Source organism: Labrus mixtus, chromosome 16, assembly GCF_963584025.1.
Source record: "Labrus mixtus chromosome 16, fLabMix1.1, whole genome shotgun sequence".
Lineage (NCBI taxonomy): Eukaryota > Metazoa > Chordata > Actinopteri > Labriformes > Labridae > Labrus > Labrus mixtus.
In genome coordinates this window covers 12,142,224-12,164,261 of record NC_083627.1, presented here as the reverse complement: position 1 = coordinate 12,164,261, position 22,038 = coordinate 12,142,224, and the positions used below count along the sequence as shown (strand labels likewise).

At 40.3% G+C, this 22,038-nt stretch overlaps 1 protein-coding gene across 6 annotated transcripts; it reads right to left on the bottom strand.

The window, feature by feature from the left end:
• Positions 1–5,720: 5,720 nt before the first annotated feature.
• Positions 5,721–21,628, bottom strand: zgc:91944 (uncharacterized protein LOC436941 homolog). 6 transcript variants are annotated; one of them, XM_061059275.1, is made up of 11 exons: positions 21,394–21,626; positions 20,433–20,542; positions 18,794–19,223; positions 18,413–18,498; positions 17,574–17,684; positions 15,030–15,248; positions 14,269–14,425; positions 12,088–12,170; positions 11,150–11,245; positions 10,791–10,906; positions 5,721–7,715 (listed from the first exon to the last, which is right to left on the bottom strand). In XM_061059275.1, the coding sequence occupies exons 2-11, from the start codon at positions 20,512–20,514 to the stop codon at positions 7,569–7,571; spliced, it is 1,527 nt and encodes a 508-aa protein (XP_060915258.1). In that variant the 5' UTR covers positions 20,515–20,542; positions 21,394–21,626; the 3' UTR covers positions 5,721–7,568. The 6 variants fall into 6 exon arrangements, with proteins under 6 accessions (XP_060915258.1, XP_060915256.1, XP_060915262.1 ...); XM_061059273.1 differs by having other exon boundaries at positions 10,791–10,909; positions 21,394–21,623; XM_061059279.1 differs by lacking the exon at positions 15,030–15,248 and having other exon boundaries at positions 21,394–21,628.
• Positions 21,629–22,038: the final 410 nt, after the last annotated feature.

Sequence of the window (22,038 nt, the reverse complement as noted above, 5' to 3'; positions counted from 1 at the left end):
TGTGATTGTGTGTAAGTGTGTGTGTTTCATTCCTTTTCTTTGCCCTGTGAAACAGGTCGATGTAAAAAAGTTCTTACTCATCTCTGTCATTCTTTCAAGGGCAAGATACCTTCATAGTATAGGATAGGATAGTGCGAGGGCCCTATTTAAGAGATACACACATTTTTTTTTTTTTTTTTTAAATGAAAGCGTTTGTCTATTTTACGTTGTTTTCTAAATATGTGTGCTTTGTATTTGCAGCGCGTTTGATGTTAATGCAGTTGTTCCGGCTTTTTGCATCATGTAGGTTTTATTTGCAACATGTTACAGTTGTTGCATTCGTTGTGGACTTTTGCATGTGCTTAATAATTTGCATCATTTCTAAATGTGCAGTCGTTGCACATAATGTAAGTCGTTCCCCAACCTTTGCACTTTTCAGCCACCTTGCAAGCCTTGTTTTGTCTTGGCAGATTCAATTGTAGGGTTTGGTGTTACAATCCTGAGGTTCCTGCAGTGCAATTTGGAATGTAAGAATGTTTTTAGCAAATCATGAAGACCAAAATATGACTATGGGGGGGCTGTGGAGCCTGGCTGATTCAAATCAATGCAGATTTTTGCATTTTCACCAGTTCTTTTGAATTCGTCCCTACATCCTGAACTTCCCAATGTCAACAGTTCTACAAAAATACAACTGTGATGCATGAAAATAATGTATTCAATCCATGCCAAGGCCTCAAAGATCATTTCTGTGGTTATGTCCTATAGCACTTTCATGCTCAGGTCCTATTCATAGGACTACAGTAGACAGAATTTTCCCTGGCATTCAGAGACATTCTGCTCAGCCTTCTGGCTGACTGAAGGTTACACTTCCTCCCTTTATTTGGTCTGTGTAACACCTTCTGTCTTCTTCTTTTCTCACCTCCTTTCTCTCACTGCACAAAAAGACAATTTACTCAAAGATGAGCCTGCAATGAGATGATATCTTATCAGACAGATTGTGACATTTCATACATCTCCAAGTGGAAGAAATAAACACATATTGGGTGCTTTTTAAAACTGTCCAAGGGACATGCCAACTCAACAGAAAATACCTGTAATAAAAACACAACTGTAAATGTCCATTCTTCAAAGTAATAACCACTGACAAATTGAACTGCATTCTTTTCATGCCCCTTGTGTCATCAAGTGTTTTGTGAGTCAACTAAAATAGCTGGGAACTGTTTACCAAGGCAGCGGATGGCCTGTGCAGTCAGCAAAAAAGGTGACAGGTCATGAATTCTGTTTTCCACAGGGAAAAAAAAGAGGATGAAAAAAAAAAAACACTTCTGAGGGAATGAATGATAGAAGGGCCACGTTGGTCTCCAAGCTTGATGCCGCTTAAACACACCTATGGACTTGTGTGTATGTGCAAGGAGGGCTCTTGTGCACACCACTTTTTTTGATGCTGCCTGGGTGGATGTTTGTGTCAGGTATTTGTGTGTGTATGTTTGACAGTGGTACCTGATGACTCAAAACATAGGAAAGGGGGAGGCATGTACCCTCAGCAGTGTTGATTTCCACCGAACAAAACAACGATTCATCTAATTATAGGTTGTTTTTTTCCGACTCCTGTTGGTTCCACATGAACCATAGAGGCCCAGAACGTGGATTTTTGAATCGATGTTGTGAGATGTAAGAAAAAGGCATGCTGATGTTTAGCAGCTGTGAAGCAAAATGTGCTGACAGATGATGATGATGATAGCATGCTGGTTGAATTCAAGCCGGCCTGACAAACTAAGCCTTAAAAAACAAGCTTATTTCCAATTTGCAAAATGTTTTTGTGAGTGTATTTTCAAAAGTGCCCATACACCTGAAACTGTCCTTAACAAAGGAGTACAAGCACAACAGCTTCATGTTTTGATCACAAGGGAAATATCAAGAAAAAAATGTAAAATGATCAACCATTCAACGAGCTCTTAAAGTAAGATATGTTGTAAAACACCCTAAATGTATCCCTCCTCTTATTTTACTGACTTGCTGAAATAATATATGGCATCACAACAAAAACAGTCAGACAGTGTCTTGGCCCTGCTGATCCCTAATCCCAGATTGTTTTTTTTATCTTGTCTTCATACCTTATTGATGTGGACTAAAGCAACATCACTCTATGACATATATCTGATTTTAAATGTGCACTATGGAGTTTAGGTGGTGAAATGTAAAAGTTGGAGAAGTGAAAAAAATGTTGAGTTTTGGAGTTTCTGTTGTCTGTGGCAACATAAATACAAAGGGGTATGGAAGAGGAGACAAGAGAAACAGAGCAATGCAGGGACAGCAGTGTAGACAGATTGAGTCATATGTATGAGTGACAGGAGCCGTGTTTGACACTGAGGCCTTTATTCATCCAGATTACTAGTGTGAACACCTCGACTGGCCTTCTGTTAGTAAACGCATGAGATCAAGTGGACGAAGGTGATGAAAACATGAAACAGCGGAAGCATCTCAGTGACTTCATCTGTTTTATTTCTAATGGGTAAATTGATGATTTTGGGGCTCTTAAAATGTAATAATTAAGACGTGATTTTACTGCATAGTCAAGTACTGCACGTTGGTCAGTCAATTAAAGCAATAATATGTAAACGTTCCACTTTAAAATAATGGTTTCAAAATCGATCTAATGGTACAATAACTTTCAACAAGGAGAAGGACGTCTATCCCCTTTCCACAGAGCGCCCTGGACACCTACTTTTAGCACTATGTAACTTATGAAAGAACTGTGTATGGCTTCACGGCACCACCTCACACCAGCCTTCAGGTAAAATGAAGCCCGTCTGTGAACTGTTTGATACAGTGGCTGAGGCTAAAAGATGGAAGAGGACGGTGACGGATGAAGCTAAGAAGAGAAACATAACGAGTGACTGAATTTTTTTTAATTTAAATTTAAATTTAAAAGTACATTTTGGACCTTGTAAGTCAGCATTGTTCTTTGGCTTCTCACAAAGTCTTTGCCTGTGTTATGTCGCGATTTGCTGCCTCATCTAAAAACGCTGCTACAGCGTAAAACGACAGCAGTCTATCCCAATCCCTTAACAAAATATGTTACCAGTACAGAACCCCTTTACAAACGCAACTACTTGCTGCATTTGCACTGTTAGGAAATGGGAAACATGTTTTGTTTTGTTATTTTATTTTACCTTCATATAAGATTTTATTGGCAGCATTTCTCGATAAACGAAAAACCCTCTTCTCCATCATCTGATTGTCAATAAATACTCATATTCTACAGGGAGGCAAAACAGCACTATCTGTGTTTTACAATAGTGCAGTTACATTCAAAGACATTTGGTGGGCACAAAGGGCACTAATTCCCACAAAATGTTGCTTAAAAGTAGAAAACAGGGTGCTGGTTTAGCTCAACCGGAAGGTCAGCCACATGTCCGATGTGTCCTTCAGTAAGACACTTAACCCCAAGTTGCTCCCGCTGCTTCGTGGGCGTCGTATAAATGTGTATGAATGGGATTAGTTACTGCTGATGGTCACTTTACTCAGCAGCCTCCACCATCAGTGTGTGAATGGGTAGGTGTGACCTGCGGTGTAAAAGCGCTTTGAGTAGTTTGACAACTTTTGAAAAGCGCTACACAAGCTGAAGTCCATTCACCGTCTACATCCATCACACACAGCAGGCCACACCATGCCAAAAGCCACGCCCCTTTAGAACATAAGACACTTGGACTAGCTCTCTCCAGGAATAAGTCTTTGGAAAGTGGAAATATTACAATACAAATCCAATGCCTCTTTTGTATTTCATATAAAGTTTTCAGTGTATTCCATATAGCCTGCAGATCACACCTTAGTTTGAAAAGAATTGCAGACTTCAAGTCATGCTCCTTGTGCTTTACATAAAGATCTATCTGGTGCTTTGAAACAGGTTTAATATTGTTCCTTGCCTTGTGTTAACTTAATTCAGATCCAAAGAATGAAATAAAATCAGCTGCAGCTACAGTCTGCAGGCTCGGTGACTTTCTGTAAAAAACAAAATTAAAGCCTCGCTGAAAACAAAGAGCGCTGACAAACTGCTATCTCGTTCAGTTTGAATGATGTCAAACTCAACTTTAATGAGAGATAAAAATGCATGGGTTAACTTTCTGCACTATAGCATTTTAAAGCAGAAAGGCACATTTGCATGCAGTTTCTTTTTTAGTATCATGACTTTTTGCTTCAGGCTGTTGAATGGAGCAGATGGTTCGGGTTTTACAGCAACACAACTCTTCCCAGAATGCCAGACAACAAACAAACAGACAAACACAGGGAGATGGGTTCATTTGACTTGCAAATACATCTGTGTGTGATTGCTGATTCTCGTGTCGACTCATCCTGTTAACCAGCTTGAGAAGGCGGAAACAAATGAGGGGAGTTCTCTATCTAAACATTTAAAGTCCACAATTTTAGAGATTCTTTTAAAGTAAACTTACCGACAGATTCTGCTCCAGCCAGGAGATTTTCAAATCAATTTCAGTTAAGTGGCCATATCAACTGGCCATAGTACCAACAGTTAGGGCATAAAAAAAAATCTGAACAGTAGACAATGACTCCCTCATGTGGTTCAGGAAGAAATGACAGGTGAAAAAGAAACTTAAAAATTCAACAAGGAAAACAAACTAGGAAGGGCACGATTAAGTTGCATACATTTATAAACACAAACAAACAGCTCTAAAACACATTAGCAGACACACACACACACACACACACACACACACACACACACACACACACACACACACACACACAGACACAAGCACACACACACTGGTATGCTGATTTAATAAATGGGTAGAAACATTTGGTGTTTTTGCAGACTTGAGCCTGGAGGTCATACATTAAGCCCGTCATAACAGCTTTCTGTGGGTTGTTGACTTAATTTGATCATGTTGCCATCACATTACATCAGTCAATATGTCTGCTGGCACTAGACACTGGTGTTTTTTTATAACTACCAATTTCCTGAGACAAGTTCATTTCACCGTTTTGCATTCAGCCAGGAGCTTTGCTCCGCGCACGCTGCTTAACAGAAAATCAATTAACAAGTCGGAAAACACACAAGTGTGAATGTGTATAACGTTTTTAGGAGCATTTCAAGGTAATAAGTCCTCTGGGTAGCTTCTGCTGCAGTTTGTGTACTGCGTTAAAATAAGTAAGAAAACACCTAACAGCAGCTGTGATCATCATGTGCTCCTGATCAGACTGTTTATAATCATGAGCAGCTAGAGTTAGACTAATAATGTCGTCTAAGTTAACACAGCTAAACTGAACATTTGAAGGGTTCTGTCTATTTTTGCACTATTCTCTTATTTAGCCTTGTATATATTAGTCTTGTTTGCCTATATTATGTTTATATTTAATGTTATACTTAAAAATGACATGCGGGAAAGGAGCTACAGATTGGATTTGAACCTGGCCCTGGCAGGATCTCTAAAAGAGCACAGTTACTGAAGACAAATTCCTTGTGTGTGTAAGCATAAATGGCCAATAAAGCCGATTTAGCCGATTCTGATTAATGGAGTTATGTCCAGAATGTTATCCGTGCTCTCAAACTAGAACGATTCATGAAGTATGTAAAAAAAACCACACACTCATTTTTAAAAAGTCATTTGTATAAGCATTTCATAAAATAGTTATGAACATTTTGTGGCTTAGGAACTGGCTCTAACTTCCTTTTCTTGAGCAACCTAAAATCAATCAAACAAATCCAGACAAATCAGAGCAGTTGTTTACAGTTTTATTATAGTTCTTGTTTTTGTTGTCAGATAAAAGCAGATAGAGAGGAGCATAATAGTCAGAAACAGCGTGCAGTTTTGGGGTTCCCATCCAAAACTGGACAAGAGAACTGTCTGAGGTGAGTACACATTAACAATGCAGGGCAAACCCCATCGTCATTAATGCTACATAACATTGTCAATATAATAAACAGTCACAATAATGGCCGCTGTCAGTTAAGTGACAGATAGCCTGTAACACATTCATGACACAAGAGTTATTCTGAGGTAAGCTAGAGTTGGCTAGTGTTGTACTGAGCAAATAAACATCTATGTATATCTGGATATCTATAGTGTTGTGACTGTGTCCTGTCCTGTTCTTGAACGCACAGTTCACTCTGTAGTTCATCTCTACCTTGGCATAGCTTTGGCATTAGGAGGTAACATGGTAGCATCCTGTTGGACGCCATTTGAGAACAAACATTTGAGAACGTCTTTGTCCATTTCATGAACATTTAGGGAGCATCTCCAATGGCCTTTGGCCGGTTAATACATGGGGACTAAGTAATGCAGGGTTTCAATCAGCTATCTATATTTGAAGTTTGACAAATAACCCTATATAGTGCTAATATTATTGAAGGAAAGCACCCATAGACGTGTATATTCACTGGGTGATGTACATGTCTAATGCAAGTACAGTCTTAAACTCCCATTTTTATTAAAGTGAGATCCACTTTGAAGTGCAGCATTGCAGTCATACAAACTTACATGAGCATAAGCTTTAGCTTATTCCACTACGAGAAGGTGCTTGCAGCATGTCTGCCAACGCATTTTTGATCACATTGGTTTTAGCGTTCTTTCAAACGTTTAAAAAACAAACAAAAAAAAAACATTATGTAACTAGTCTAGCTTCACTGGCTGAGATGAGGATTAAGACAGACTTTGAAATGGATGGACTACAAAAATGACCCAACAGCAACAATCAGTATAACAAAGATCAAAGACACAGAGATACTATGATATATTGTCCTAGGCTTGTTTTGCTAATATAAAAAGGTATAAATAACAAATCCTGATTTGGTTTAACACAGTTTAGAGGATAAAAATCAAAATGAAAAAAAAAAAAAAAAAAAACCAGAGACAGAAGAAAAACAAACAAAAACAAAGCATGTTAAGATAACTCTTCGATATCTTTATCCACTTTTTTTTTTTTTGATTACCTGAGATTCCAGTCGTCGCTCAGGGCTCTACCGATGTGATGGCACAGCTCTTTATGGATTGATCCACTGATTGGATCAATTAACTGATTGAGGTTAAACAGTCTTACCACGAGATGGAGTCAAAGCATTCAAGCACACAGAGGGCAATTCGTTTCACCATATCACTGATCCTTGATACCATAATCCATCCACACACCTGACCTGCAGGCTCAGCGCATTCATGTCACCACAGTTCATCCGAAAAGTTCTCTGTGAAAAGGCTAAAAGAAGGCATGTAGCAAAAAAACAACAACAGAAAAAGGAAAAGGCTTAGCTTAAAACGGGTGAGGTATCCTTTATATATTACTCCCCCTAAGAAATGTAGGCTTTTAATAGCATCTTGGAATGCACTATATATGGATATATATATATATATACTGTATATAGCTGTTAATATAAGCAGGATTACTGTTGATAAATACAGTTGCCTCCTCCAATCAGAGGCACTCCAGCAAGCTACAGCACCCTTCTCCCTTTGATTTTTGAGTGCTTTAGGCACCACAGGCCCTACTTGGGTTGAGGAGGAGACCCTTATTGTTTTCCTATTTCATCGGATTAAATTCAGTTAAGATGATGATTCAAACTCCACCGGCTGTTGTCACTCTTCATCCACAGTCTCCCTTTTCGAATCCTCCTCTTTGTGATCCAGGACCTGAGGGGTGGGGCTCGGCAGAGCTGCAACCTCTGTAATAGCCAGTGCGGAGGGGTCTTGTTGGTCAACAATCTTTAGTGAAGAGTTTTCATCCTGTGGAAGACCATGGATGTATTAACAAAAACACGTCCGCTTGATTAGATACACCTTGTTGAAGTGAAACGAGCCCCTTGTTGCCTGAGCTGTTGATTAAGGAAGAACATTTGGGTCTCATTAAACTTCTGAAATTAATATGAATTCTAAAAATAGAGAGGAGCCCCTAAGGTTGGGAAATGCACAATTTAAAATATATATAAACTCCTCAAAGAAGGTTTGGAAACGTTATTTCGGTCCATTATTTTGCATCTTTAATAATACTAATTGGTGTTGTATTATATATCGTTGGAAAGCAGGATTAGTCACCTTTACAACGAGGTATAACTTGTAAGGATCGTGATGTTCGTGGAATGAGCAACACAGCTAAACGTTTTGGTAGCGACCCAAAAAAAGGTGCCAAAGTCCCCAGCAATATTCTTCTGTTAGTATTCACTCCTGTTTTGAGTTGCTTGGTGGAATGGATGATTGCACTCTCCCACAGTAATAAGGAAAAAAAACAAGACATATTGGCCATTTTTACACTTTCTTCATTTTACACTGTCAGGGACCTGAGCAGCGTGTGGAAGGTCCATACGAGGCTACAACAGCTTGGCCCCGCCTCCTCATGCTGGTCACCAGCCTGGTCACATTGTGCATTCCTCAACCAGGAGTTATTGAAGGTCAACCAGTGCGGTTGTGTTGGTCAAGTGCGGTCAATCAGGTGCCAGTCATACACCTGTAACTGTAACACACCTGGCAGCACTTGAATGAGTGAATACTAACAGAAGAACATTGCAAGGGGTTTTGGCAATTTTTTTTAGGGCGCTACCGACACGTTTAGCTGTGTTGCTCAATCCACGAAAGCACAATCCTTACGAGTTATACCTCGTTGTAAAGGTGACTAATCGAGCTTTCCAACGATATATAATACAACACCAATTAGTATTATTAAAGTGGTGAAACAAGTGAACTTTTTTTGAGGAGTTTATATTTATAAATATTGTTAGCCTACATCCCAACAGACAGTAAGATTTCTTGATATTTTCCTGGGAGGTGAGCTCTCAGGTCTTGTAGGTTCCTCGGCTGCTATAGACCCCCCCTTCCTTGAGGTGCTCTGGAACTACTACCACTCGACATCCCTGATGCCCATCCTCCACCATCGGACTGTGTCGTCCCGACAACCACCGCTGTCATCATTCATGCACGGCCTGCTCCGACCTGTACAATGTATTTGAATGATTTCTTTTGGAAGAATTTTAAACGTGCAATTTAAAGGGTGCGCTCATATTTGAGTTAAAAGCCTATGTGTGCAAAGTCTTGTTTGACTTCAATGTTATTTTTTTAATAAATAAATGATGGCCCTGATGTTGGCCTAGATAATGTAGCCTAGTTTTTTAGATCTCAAGATCAATGAAGACCCTTTACAGAAAGAGAACTCAAAGCAACAAAGAAGTGTAATCAACAGCATTACATCACCCCCTCCCTCTCGCGTGTTCTGTCTCACAGTTTGTTCTCAGTCTGCTCGGCTGTGAGTGTGTGTCTTGTATCTGGACGTCTCTCAAGATCTCTTTTAAGATACTACTGAAACACATGAGGAATAAATACAGAATGTATCACCAACAGTAGTGAAAGCAGGCTATTTCAGTTCTTGAAATGAGGCCAGCAGGCAAAATTATCACTGCAAATTGTGAGCTGTCTTGTCGAGCTCTTGTCTTAACAGCCCAACAGGTTAAGCATAAAAATAGACAATTTGAGACTATTTGTACTCAGTGTTCCCGCAAGTCATTTACTGCATTGCAAGTAGAACATGCCGTGATACACTGAGTGTATCTGATATATCATCCACCCTTAGTAAACCCCTGAAGTAGCCATTATGTCCATCTGCATAGGGATGTACATCCAGGCCGACCTTATTACCCGGCATGTTCATCTCGTCTCTTTTGGTTTGTTCTTGTGTTTGCTGCCGAGTTTCGCTGTGGTACGATGAATCTACAGGCCGTTAAACTCTTCAATTTTAGAGAAAGCTGCTTGTGATGCTCACTGTACTAATGTCCTCACAGTCCACTCTGACTCACCTACAATGTTTCTGTCCAAACAGACTCCCTACTGTTTCATTATTTGTTTAGAAAATCTAAAATCACCAACATTTGATTTGGCTTACTCACAACAGGACAAGGTTAGGGATGCACCGATCTGATCCTGGTACCGATCTGGATATCGGTCCAATATTGACTCAAATAGCTCCATCAGGGATTGGGACAATGGGCCGATCTATGGAAATTCAGTTCTATGCTATTCCGTGTAAACCGGAAGCATGTGCGTGTACTATGTCAGCGTCATCAGTGCGCTGCAGGCCTGTGCATTTTGCTAGGCGGTGCCAACATAGCATGGAAGGAGTCTAAGCCGTTTGTTACACAATCAACATCTAAGGCCACTTGGAATATCTTCAAAGCTGAAGTTTCAAGGGGCCATGGTAGAGAAACTACTTTAAACAAATAAAGACGACAGACGAAACGTTAGCAGTTAACTTTGTCGGCTGCGCGGCAGAGACGGGAGAAACTTCCCAGTAATGGTTAGAGAAGTAAAACACTTTGAAGCACGGTGCAGTTTGCCTTCGTGTTCCGGTAATACATTTAGTGAGCGCTCTATGTATACTCTGAAAGAACATGAGATCAGTTATAAGCGAGAGCAATGACTTTACCCCAATGTGAGGTGCTACTGGCTACTACAGCTGGCGTTTTTACATTAAAACAGCTTCTAAAGAATTTTTAATATGACACGGTAATGTTCAAACACATTTGAAAACCCCACCTACCCACGACACAAACCTTTTTTTTTTAAAACTTAATTTTACCATATCAATAATGAGCCTAAAACCAACAGCTTGTTGACAATCCGAAACTTATTTTTGTACATTTTTGTACATCTAAAAAGTGGATCAGTGCATCAAACCAACACGTTTCCGCATGTCTTCAGCTGACAGTCAACAGAGACACACTGAAGACTACCATGTTTTACAGGCATTTTAAACGTTTACATTTCCCTCCTGTCACCTTTCAATCCACTGGTCATGTAGCAGGAGAGTAGACGTACCTGCTCTGCAAACTGATGATTCACCTGGTCAGCAAACTCTTGCATCTCTCCCTCCTCACCATTAGAGTGGCAGCTTGGACTTGGCACCTCAATTCCATGGCTTTCCAAGATGGCAGCTTCTGTTTGCGAAAGATGGAATAGTGAATATGCAGTGAGGTTGTAGAAACATGTACATATTAACACAGTCAACACTATCATTAACAAAAGCCTCTCTGTGATGCTACACATTGTGACTGTACAGAGGAAACCATATACAGCAACCTTTTGTTCATTTCACTGTTAAAAATAGACCGGAGGGTTAAATGTCCCTTTATGGTTTGAACAATCAGCCAACAAGTAGCGATTATTTATGTACTCACCGATATTCGCTCTTCTCTTCATCTCCTTACGGCGGTTGGCAAACCAGTTGTAAACCTTCAATGCCGTCACACGCTCAAACTCAGACAGCTTACAACCTAAGTGACAAAATACACACCTCTCATTTACAGGCCATCGAAGAAAGGAGAAATCACGTCAGGCAGGTCAGTAGAGGAATTAACTTTCTTTTTTGCATGAAGGTCTGAATGATAAAAGTAGTTAACAAAATGATCCCGTAAGTAATCAAGGACAATGTGTTGAAGTAAAACAAGACGTAGCGTACGCACGTCCAAAGAAAAACTTTCACAGGTGCTGGACAGAAAATCAAACTACAGTTAAGAATTAAAAAAGGATCTGCACACTGCGTTAGCTCACAGATGCTCTTCAGACATTGTCAAGTCAACTTAACCATGTCTAAAGAGGAATCTGGGAGATTGAAATGTTGCTTTTGAAATTTGTTGTGGGAGATTTTAAAACAATTTTTAAATTCTTAACTTAAAGTAAAACAAGCCCCAAGGTGTCAGTAGTCAAACTGACAAAATGATGGTGTAAATACTTCATTGTAATTACTAGTATTTTAGCACATGTTTCTATTAATACACTTTATTAGGAGCATCATTTGTAGAGTTATAAAATCATTTGTGCTCAAAAGTAAATCTGATGCTTTTAGCATATTTTAAATTGAACACATTAAGGAAGCTTACAGTTTAAGAAACAGATACACACAAATGTTAACCGAAATAAGTCAATCCTCTACACATATCAAAGTGAATTTATAGCCCTTTTACCACAAGTACTGACCACAGAAAAGGGAAAGGTCGAGAATGGTTAGGAATGTCAAATTAAACATGATATGTGACAAATGTGTCTGTTGTTAGAAACACTTCTGTTGGAGGAACACGCCTTAAGGTTAAAAAAAAAAAAAAAAGCCTAAGAGTACCTGGTTTCTGAATGACTGAGTTACAGGTGTTGGCAATCTCCTCCCGCTTCGCTTCATCCGGGTACTGGTTCTCAATGAAGAAACTGTGAGAGACAAAAAGCATCAGAATTAGATGAAGGCACAATTCAGATCACGGCTTGTTTTGTCCTTTTATTAAACTTCTAATCCTACAGTCATTTGTGTTGATCCAGAGGAGAGGAAGGACAATTCAGTTCATCTTCCTAGGTAATACAATAGAACGGTTCTACGCATGTAAACATCCCATTAACCTTTATTTACTCACTTTAGAGACCTGCAGGGCTGAAAATAAATCATTTCACATTAAAAAGCAAACAGGGATCAATTTCTTCCATCCCTGTCTTCCTCTTACCCTCACAGTTGCCCTTTCCTGTCTCTATGACAAACACACACACACATACAGACACAGACACACACACATTCTCTCTACATCCATTTCACCTCTACTGTACCGTCCTTGGGTTTAAACTAGCTCATAAGGATCAGCACTGCAGTGGAACTGCGTAATCTGGGAGCACTGCTGGTGAGTGTTGTCTGAGGGCCTGTGTGGTCATATTACTGATTGAGCCCAGACTTCACACTATACTTACAGCAGGCATGTAATACAGAAATCAATTGCACACAGCAGGGAGGACTGAAGAAGAAGGTCTACTCCTCTTTCTTGAACCTTCTGAGTTACTGAGAAGATTATGTGGGACAAATATATAACAGGGAAGGCTTTATATAACCAACATACAGCTGCATAATAAAGTGAATGGTGAGGCACATAATGACATTTCACTTTATTATTATTAGAACAGTCATTTATATTGATTATTACCTCAAGCAATGCTATTTTTCTGCCTTACATGAATAGCAATCCATGGCTTGATAGTTGATCCAGTACTATTGTGATACATCAGACACGGACCTTGCTCGATCTTTATCGGCTGTTTTGCTCTTGATCAGCTTTTTTACAGGTCAATAAAAAAAAACATGGTGGAAGCAAAAAACTGGAGTTATGCTTTTACAGACAAACACTTTCCATCTTGTAATTATAACTACATGAATCCAGATCGTAAGGCACCTATGTTCTTTTTTAAAAAATAATTCAATATAAAACCGAAGTCATGGCATCATGTCCGGGATTCTTTTTCTGTATTTCTTTACTACACTGTCTATCCAGATGTTTACTGTCCATGACACAAATTGGCATCAACCAACCATCAACCAGCTTGGAGATATTTACTTTAGAATCACAGAAAACAAAGAGCTTCCATGAAAAGGAAGCAGAAATTTTGTTCATATCCATAACATTCATCAATGCTGTCTTCTTCAGACATGTCTCAGGCTTGTAGCTGTAATCGCATCAAAGTACAAATAGCTAGATGATTTAAATACAATACAATTCACTTAGAGAGTAAGTACAACATAAATAAACAGCTTTCAACATGTCACCAAAATGTGATGACACAAGTAATATAATTTAATGTTCTCTGCATCTGTTCAGAATCATTTACTCACAGAGTCCATGGACATATGGATGACTGCCCTCAAAACAGAACAAGTTTCTTTTAGGACTGTCATACTATTTAATTTTTTAAATCGCCATTAAAAACTGAATTTCAATATTTAATTGTCAATAATCCATTTTTAATTGCCTGTTTGACATTCTATTATTTTGCATTTAAAAAACAGATATTGTTAGGCTTTTATTTTGAATTTTTGTACTGTTTTAGAACCGAGGGTACTTTACTTCCTGTTTAATTACCAACCTGCATTTACTGAATAAACAAAGGTTAAAATAAGGAAAATAGGAAACTGCTGGAAGACCCAAAGGTTACGACAATAACTGAAGTATGAAAACTTAATGTGAACGGCTGAAGAGAACAGTAGAGACGTGGAATTGTTTAGATGTCTCAAGATACTAACTAATGGGACAATATAGCATGAGATGAATATAATTAAAAAGAATAATGAATTCATTTGGGACCGTGATTAACGCAACGTAAATGTAAAGTACAGGCATAGAGCAGTTAACAATTTGGCTGCTCTGGATATTGCATATTACTATTGTCATTTTAAAAGAACATAACAAAAGCCCTTGAATGTTTCATGGCTGGATTTTGAATTATAGACATATTAAAACTGTTGAAGGATTTGGAATGAGGGTATTCTTCCTACCTCTCCATGATTGATTGGCACTCCTTCCTCCAGGTGAACCTACTTCCTCTACGCAGCCTCAGAGGGCCACCAACCATCCCTGCCCTGTCCCCAGCCATGATCCCTGTCCTCCAGTCGGGTTCCTCCTTCACCAATGAACGCATTGACAGGGTGGCCCCTGAAAAAGAGAAAACAAGCAACAACTTCCCATTAAGTGTGGAATGTTGACTCTTATTGGGACAAAAGATTTGAAGTAACTGCATTGATAGAGAACACTAACACTTGACATCTTTTATTAAAAAAAGAGAACATAATGTCTTAGCTCGCATTAGAACATAGAAGATGTCGAAAATAGGGGAATTACAAAAATAAAAATCCAATGATCATTCATAGATTGCTGATGTTGTACTAACTCTTTATTGACTTATGTGGGGTTGTTTTAAACTTACAAATCCAAGACTTGTTTTACATCTTCATTGAGAACTCACATATAAACTGGATACAGTGGAGTGCAGTCATAGCATGGATCCTTGATTTCTTTTATATTAAGCTACCTGTGAACTTTTAAGCATAGCTGTTGCCAGAGATGGATGATAGACATCAATAGTATGAAGCGGTTTCATTCCAAGCTATTTGGGGGAATTCCCCTTGTTTCTCTATTTGAGACTGTCCTGAGCTATACACGTATAAGATGCTAAAGGGTAAATGGGATGTGGTTTAGCGGATGTGCAGGCGACTCCTGTGGCAAGCTGCTGAGGCCCAGGAAAGAAGGGCGCAGTTACCTGGCTGGGCCTGGGCGGCTGCGGCAGCGTACCAGGGCAGCAAGTGCATCAGCAACTCTCTCTGCCTACTCCACACTGGGTTGGGGTTGAGGTTGGTGTTGGGGTTAGGGAGGATGTTGGGAAGATTGCCACTTGCCCCTGCTACCGTCCCGTCTCTGTCCCCTCCCCTGGCTCTGGGCATGGAACCCCCGCTGTGCTGGCTTTCACTCCACCTCAGCCCTTCAGTCAGGACAAAACCAATGGTGAGGCAGGCCACAGCCAGGGTTTAGATTACAGACACCAGTTTTGGCTGATGGAATTGTAAATAAACTTGAGAACTGACACAGTCCTGTAGACCTGCCTTGCAGTTTTCAGTCATTCAAATGTCAGACGTTTAATGCGAGTGTATCAATCAGTTAAACAGCCAATTCATCTGACAGCACTGCTTTTCTAAATTCATGATGGGCAGGTCAAGAGGAGCCTTTGTCAGAAGCAAAACAATGTGGCCAGTTAGTAAATTAGTAATTGTTAGTATCACTGTTAATTATCTGTTTGGGAGGCATATAGGAATGAAAACCAGCACCAGAGTACCTTCAGCGTCACAGCTGAGAACAACAAAGAAGCTAAAGCAAAGCTTGAGCAGATGGGAAAATAAATTAAAGATTACAATGAAGGGAGTCAGGAGGGTCAGTGGATGGTCATTGGTGGCTTTTTTTGTATTTTTAATAAACTCACAATGTCAATAGGTGATACTTGTTCAACATGATTTATTGTGAATACATGCTGTGGTTACTTGTTCATTAGTATGTTGTAGCCGTTTAAAAACCTGACACATTTTTTTGGCATCTCAATCCAAGGACAAGGAGAGGTCAACGCTAACCTAAGCTGATACCGTAGCCTGTACCAACAAACCACATTCACCCGCTTAAGTTTCAAATCCAAGCCAGAGCCTTAATACTATTGATTAGCATCTCCTGTGACAGGACTCCCTTTATCATTCGTCGTTCCTCTTAAAGTATGGATTGCTTTTGTGTCCTTTCTTGACTGCACAGCTTTCAAAGACCAGGATGGAGAAAGCAAGAGGAATGACAGGTGTGTGATTTTACCATGCAGGAGGGGAGGGGGCAGCAAGCAGTGGTTAACAGTCAAGTATTTTTTTTATTCAAATGCTTCCTTACTAGATTTTATTATCTATTGCCCTGACATTCAACCTTGAATCACTGTCTGAACTGCGCTTTTCCCTCATCAGTCTTCCTGTATCTGAGACCCATCATCCCTGTTATGATCTGTAATGATCCTCTGCCCAGTAATTGACCCTTTCTAAGTCCTGCCCCTTCTTGCTCTGTGCTCAAATAACAGTTGAGCAAGTGACAAAAACTTGGGTCTACATCCCCCTTACCTGCTATACACGGCTCGCTACGCTATGTGCTAGGCTTTCCATGTTGGAATTAAACATGTAGATGTATGCAGGGGGGGCTGTTAAACTGACAATCCATACCCTAACTGTGTGAACGGTTTGATGAAGTTCTCAAAGCCAAAAAAACAAGGTGCCAGCAGCTGCAGTAGGTAATAAACAGCTGACAGCAAGGACTACAGTCCCAGAGGGGGATAGTGAACCTTTACCCGGCAGTGAAGGAAGCGGTTCAAAGTGTGTCCTTTCCTCCTCTGTCTCTGTGCAGAGTATCTGTGGATCTCCCTCCATGAAAGTTAACATGTTTTACATACACACCAGTGACCCTTACAGTTAGGAGATCTGATCTGGTAGTCCAGTTATGCTGGTGTGAGAATTTCCCTGACATAGATCGAGTCAACATCTCCCCTTACAGCAGGGGTTTACATGAAGCCCTCTCGGCCACTAGTTTTCAAAGATCACTGGCCCAGGAACATTACTTTTGATTTGAAATCAAACTCTGTCAATCATTCATCCGGGTCAGTGGATCTTGACAGACTTGACAGAAGCCGAACAATGTGTAAATGAAGGACGAAGCGGCAGACTCTGCTACACGACACATCCATGACAACTGTTGCCTTTACATTTAAAATAACAGCGAAGAAGATACTGCGGAGAAGAAACACAATGAAGCAGTTTCATTATGTGCCTGGTGTCGTACTGGTCACAAGGCAAAGACCGTACGTCTTTGGTCAGGCACAGGTTGCGAGATATAAATGTCCCTACACTCCCCCGCTCACAGAAAATGACCAGCAGCGTTCGTCAGCTCACCCCGATTTCACACCGAAAATTTACAAGGGGACCAGCAGGACAAGAGTTTGGCTGTTTGCGTTCACACATGCAGCTCACCCTGAAAACTTCAGGATGTATTCAGGAGTTATGTGCGAGACTAAAAGCACCAATGGGAACGTTCTAAGACACCTGTGGTTGTGTTTTTATCTTTAATTTCTCACTCTCATGTCATTTAGTATGTGTCATACTGTAGTCCTTGCTGTTGGCTTCTACTGTACTTACCATGTGTCAAGCTTGTCAGACCAACTAGAGATGTTCCATTTATGAAAGTCAAGGTTATTCCTGTCTAACCTCTAAAGACTTCAACCTGAACAGCAGCTCACCTGGGTTATTTTTCTCCAGCAGGTACCAGCGGTAGAAAGCTCTGCGCTTGGAGTCGCTCATCTCCAGGCCTTGCTGCAGCAGCCACTGGGAGATGTAGCTCTGGCTGATGCCTGTGTGCCAGAGGCAAGGCGTATTATCTTAACACGTTAAAGACATTGATTTATTCACTGGTGCATCAAGAGCATCTGTAATGCTGAGATGGGCTATGAACCAGCACCTGAAAAACTGTAAAGCTAATGGACTCCTCTAGATATCTGTACATACAACTTCAAAAAAAATGAAAAGCGAAGATAAGCAGCAGATGCTGAGTTTAGATAAGCAGGAACCAGAAAAAATGGCAAGACACTTTTGTTCAAAGATGACCTAAACTGTTGTAATTGGCTTTTGAAAATCCACTCTTCGGGGCATTTACTTTTTTTTAAACCCTTAGAATTAGCGTTCAAGACAGAAAAGAGGTACACATTGTATGAAATATGGAAAACAAGAACTCCAGCAAGAGAATACAAGCCTCTGAACAAACGCACACTTTACCAAAATGTCTGCCAACTTTGATTCATGGAAGAAAGTAACTCGTAGAACTATGTGGATAATGGACAGCAGAGTGCATTCTCGAATGTTTAAGGCAATCCTTTCGACCAGATAATATTTAAATACTTTTCGCTGTCACAGAAAAAATTCCAAACGGTGGAAAAGAACGAGTGTTGCTCAGTGTTGAGTTGTGGCACACTCCTTTAATCTCAAAAGTTTGACGCTCGTCTAGGTGCTCAGATTAAGTCAAACGTTGGTAGTGATAGGCTGTAAGAACTGTATAAACCGCACATTCAAAGCAGAAGAGTACCTGTAACCTGGCCTACAATTGCCTGAGAGATCCTGCGGTTGTTGAGGAAAGTTTTGATCTCTTCTTTCACCAGATTGCTGTCTCTCCTGTAAAAGCGACACACAAAAAACAAATTCTGCCATTAGAACTATTACACCTTGGTTAAAACATCATCCTTTGCTCTGACTAAGCTTATTCACTAGTGCTTCCCTCTTTTCAGCCATCCCTAAACACCTGACCTGAATTAACTTCACTAAAATCCTGAAGAATAAGCCTGCACCTCGGGGGACAGAAGCTGTCATTATCTGATGTTATAATAGTCTCTCTTTGTCTCTACCATTCTTCTGGTCTTGCTTTCTCGCTCTACTCTCCATTCATCCTCCCTCCCTCTACGTTGCTCACCTCATGTACTCCTCAACCTTCTCCTCCAGGTCCCACTCCTCTTCTCCCATCATGTCATAGCTGAACGACCGCTGAACCACCACAGCGGGGGCGTAGAGGGGCGGAGGTGAGGCTTCGTAACTATTGCTGGGGGACAGGGCAGCGCCTTCCAGGCCAGAGGTCTGCGTGGTAGCCGAGGCCAGGGAGAGTGATGAGGAGGAGGATGAAGATGAGGACGGCGCTGGAGCTGCTGTGGTTGGGGTGTTGTTGGATGGGGCAGGGTGAGAATCACAGTGCGGCAACGGCCGGTGGTCCGGGTCGAGCCTCTCCAGGGACTCCAAGGCGTGGATGATCTGAGGTTTGGTCATGCCGGACAAACGCAGGCGCTGCAGAAGGTCTATTTGTTCTATTGTGTAGCGTGGCTCCACTTCACAACAGTCCATTCTGGCATCTGCATATATAATGTGGGGGTGTATCAGTGTGCCTCTGAGACTCACATTTAAATGTAACACAAGACCAATTTTGTAAATAAATATGACCCAACTGTAGTCCTATAAATACACCAAAAGTCTGCATGCTTAGGTTGATTTCTCACCAGATAAACAGCACTACAAGATTTTACAAAGTCTCACCATGACAACAAAAAAATGCTATATTTAACTAAAGTTATTGTCAAAAACTTTAGGGAAACTGAAAAATGATTAAAGAATTATTAATAGATGAAAAGCCAAATAAAAATAAGGCCGGCAACGCTGACTTCAAACACTTAACTTCCTTTGTAAGGGCCTATTTATCTTGATTACAACGCTTCAAATGAAAATCTGACTAAATTATTTTAGTTTTGCTGAAGACAAATAGCTGAAAACAATCAAGACCTGTTAGGGAGAGAAAAAAAAGGACTGCATTATCCTCTGAAGAACCCTTGGGTCATTCAAAGTTTGGCATCCTTTCAAACACTTGGCACAGACACTTGGTGCTAACCTTGCTCCATTTGTCCAGGGTGGAATTAAAGTAAGATCACCCTGACACACATAACCTAACATCAGGTCCACTCAGACTAGTCATATCCATCCATCTCTTCTACACCACAGAACGCCATGCCTTCTTTTCATTGCATTGCATTTAATCCAGAAAAACTAAAACAAAGTCATGATCTTGTAGTGTTAAAATTATAGATACTAGGGAAATATTTTGTACAAATATGTTGATCATACTCTTTAAAACGCTATTTATTACATCAGATGCCCCCCCCCCCCCCCCCCCCCTCCCATAAATACAAGGTGGTAAGGTACAACAAATAGAGCCATGCACCTTTAAGAGCTCCTTTTTTCTTTTTCTTTTTGGAAATAGGAAGTAGGCTATGCCACAAAAAGGCTTCACGATTATCCTGCCACATATGAGACTTTGTTGACAAGCTGGAGAAGTAAACTTGAGAGCCTTTAATAAAGAACAGGGTGTTTCTAAAGTGGGTGTTAACAGGACAGACTGGCCCCCCCATCGGGGTTACAGCAATTTAAGTCGACAAACTAAAACTGTTTTGTTTTTTTCTTCTAGGTTCTCCTTGAGAAAAACTAAGATTGAGAGCTAAGCAGTGACATGGCTTTGGTTCAGACAGAAAGTTAAAAAAGGTGTTTCGGCCGTCATTGAAGGATTAGCATACCTGATGGAGGGGGTGATACAGACAGGCGCCCCGGGAGTGGTTCAGTGCGAGGGGTCGCAGCGGGGACACACCACTGTCGCATGGCTCAGCGGAGTTCAGCTTGGCTGGACCTTTTTTTTTTTTTTTTTTTAAATCAGACAAGAGAGGAAGTTGCTGCAGTGTGTTGCGATTATGCTGCCTTCGTAAGCATGCTGCCAAATGTACAACAACAAGCCCCTACAACGCTGTGTTGTGCTAAGCTAACACCGCCAACTTTGGACCGACTAGGAGCACCAGCTGTTTGTTTCGTTGTTGTGTAAAGCTGGCGCTGCGAGCCAGATAGAAAGCGGAAGTACTGCAACGAAATAACAAAAAAAATAATATTTTTTTAGCATTTTACAAATAATGCCCTTTAGAAAAAAATGAATGAGTTTCTATAGTAATAATAATAATAATACATTTCAGCAAACTTCAAATAAAAGTATCTATGCCTAATTAACTTCAGGTTTGTTGTGTTATTGTTTCAGGTGTAAATAAATCCTTCACAAGTTTAGCAAAAGCTTTTTTTGTAAAAAAGGGGCAACTTTAAGAATAATTTCAAGGTAATTTTTATAACAAGAAGAAACTAGTGACCCTCATAAAAAATCTTATTAAAATGCTTTCCATGTTCACAAATTGTGCTTTTATTTTGAAGGACACGGGGAAAGTTACTACTGAGTGTGGCCAACTTAGACACAATGTGTCTGCCTTGTCGTGGCTAACTTATCTAAAATCTGAACTACAATTTAGAGGTAGTGCTGACAGTATTTTAGAGCCATAAAGCCTTCGCGGCTATTCGTGACAAACAAAGCAAACACATAATGAGTAATGTCGAGAGGCTGGTTAAACAGCCAGGGGCTAACGATGTAGCTTCCCGTGCTACAAGCTACATTAGCTCACAGCTAGCACCAGATTGTCCCACCGCAGAACACCTCTCCCTTACCTCCCGTTGCCGTGGAGAGATGCAGCAGCCGGTTGAACGAAGTAGGAAGATGGAGAAAACTGCAGAGAAAAGTCGTGGTCCAACCCAAGCCCCAAACTAGTGAAAGTTGCTCCTTGGTGCGGAGCTTGACAGTGAATTAACCAGCGGAGGGTGGACGATGCAGGGTTATATATTTCCGCTATGCAGTGGGGAAATACTAGTGTATGCAAATGTTGGGAGTTTGTCTCAATCTCGGCTCATTTTTTGACCCCCCTTTACCAGATAACACTGTCAAGCTGACAAGAGTTATAATTATTGTTTCCGGTTATCTTTTACATGACTACATATTTAGTGTTTAGAAACCACAATGTGGAAATTGACTTACATGAACTTGCTTAAATTTAACCATTTAAGACCATTTTGAAAAATATGATTACCAATAAATGTGATTTTTTCAGTAGGCCTATAATAAACAAAGTAGGATTTTAATAACTAAACGGTGTATCCTTTATTTTTGGTTAACTTAAGACATTTCACAAATTGTCTGTCTTCACACGGTCTAAACCAGCTTTGCTGATACCATGTTGAATTTATACAGATCATTGCAGTTCGAATAGCCATTTATTTCCCCTTGATATTGATTTTGCTGCTACCCTCAAGCCTCTT

Coding starts and splice junctions, on each gene's coding strand:
- zgc:91944 (XM_061059273.1), bottom strand. CDS start 20,514: ATGCGACAGTGGTGTGTCCCCGCTGCGACCCCTCGCACTGAACCACTC. Junction 19,224..20,432: donor TGTATCACCCCCTCCATCAG/GTATGCTAATCC, acceptor TTATATATGCAG/ATGCCAGAATGGACTGTTGT. Junction 14,426..15,029: donor AGCCGCCCAGGCCCAGCCAG/GTAACTGCGCCC, acceptor TCTCTTTTTCAG/GGGCCACCCTGTCAATGCGT.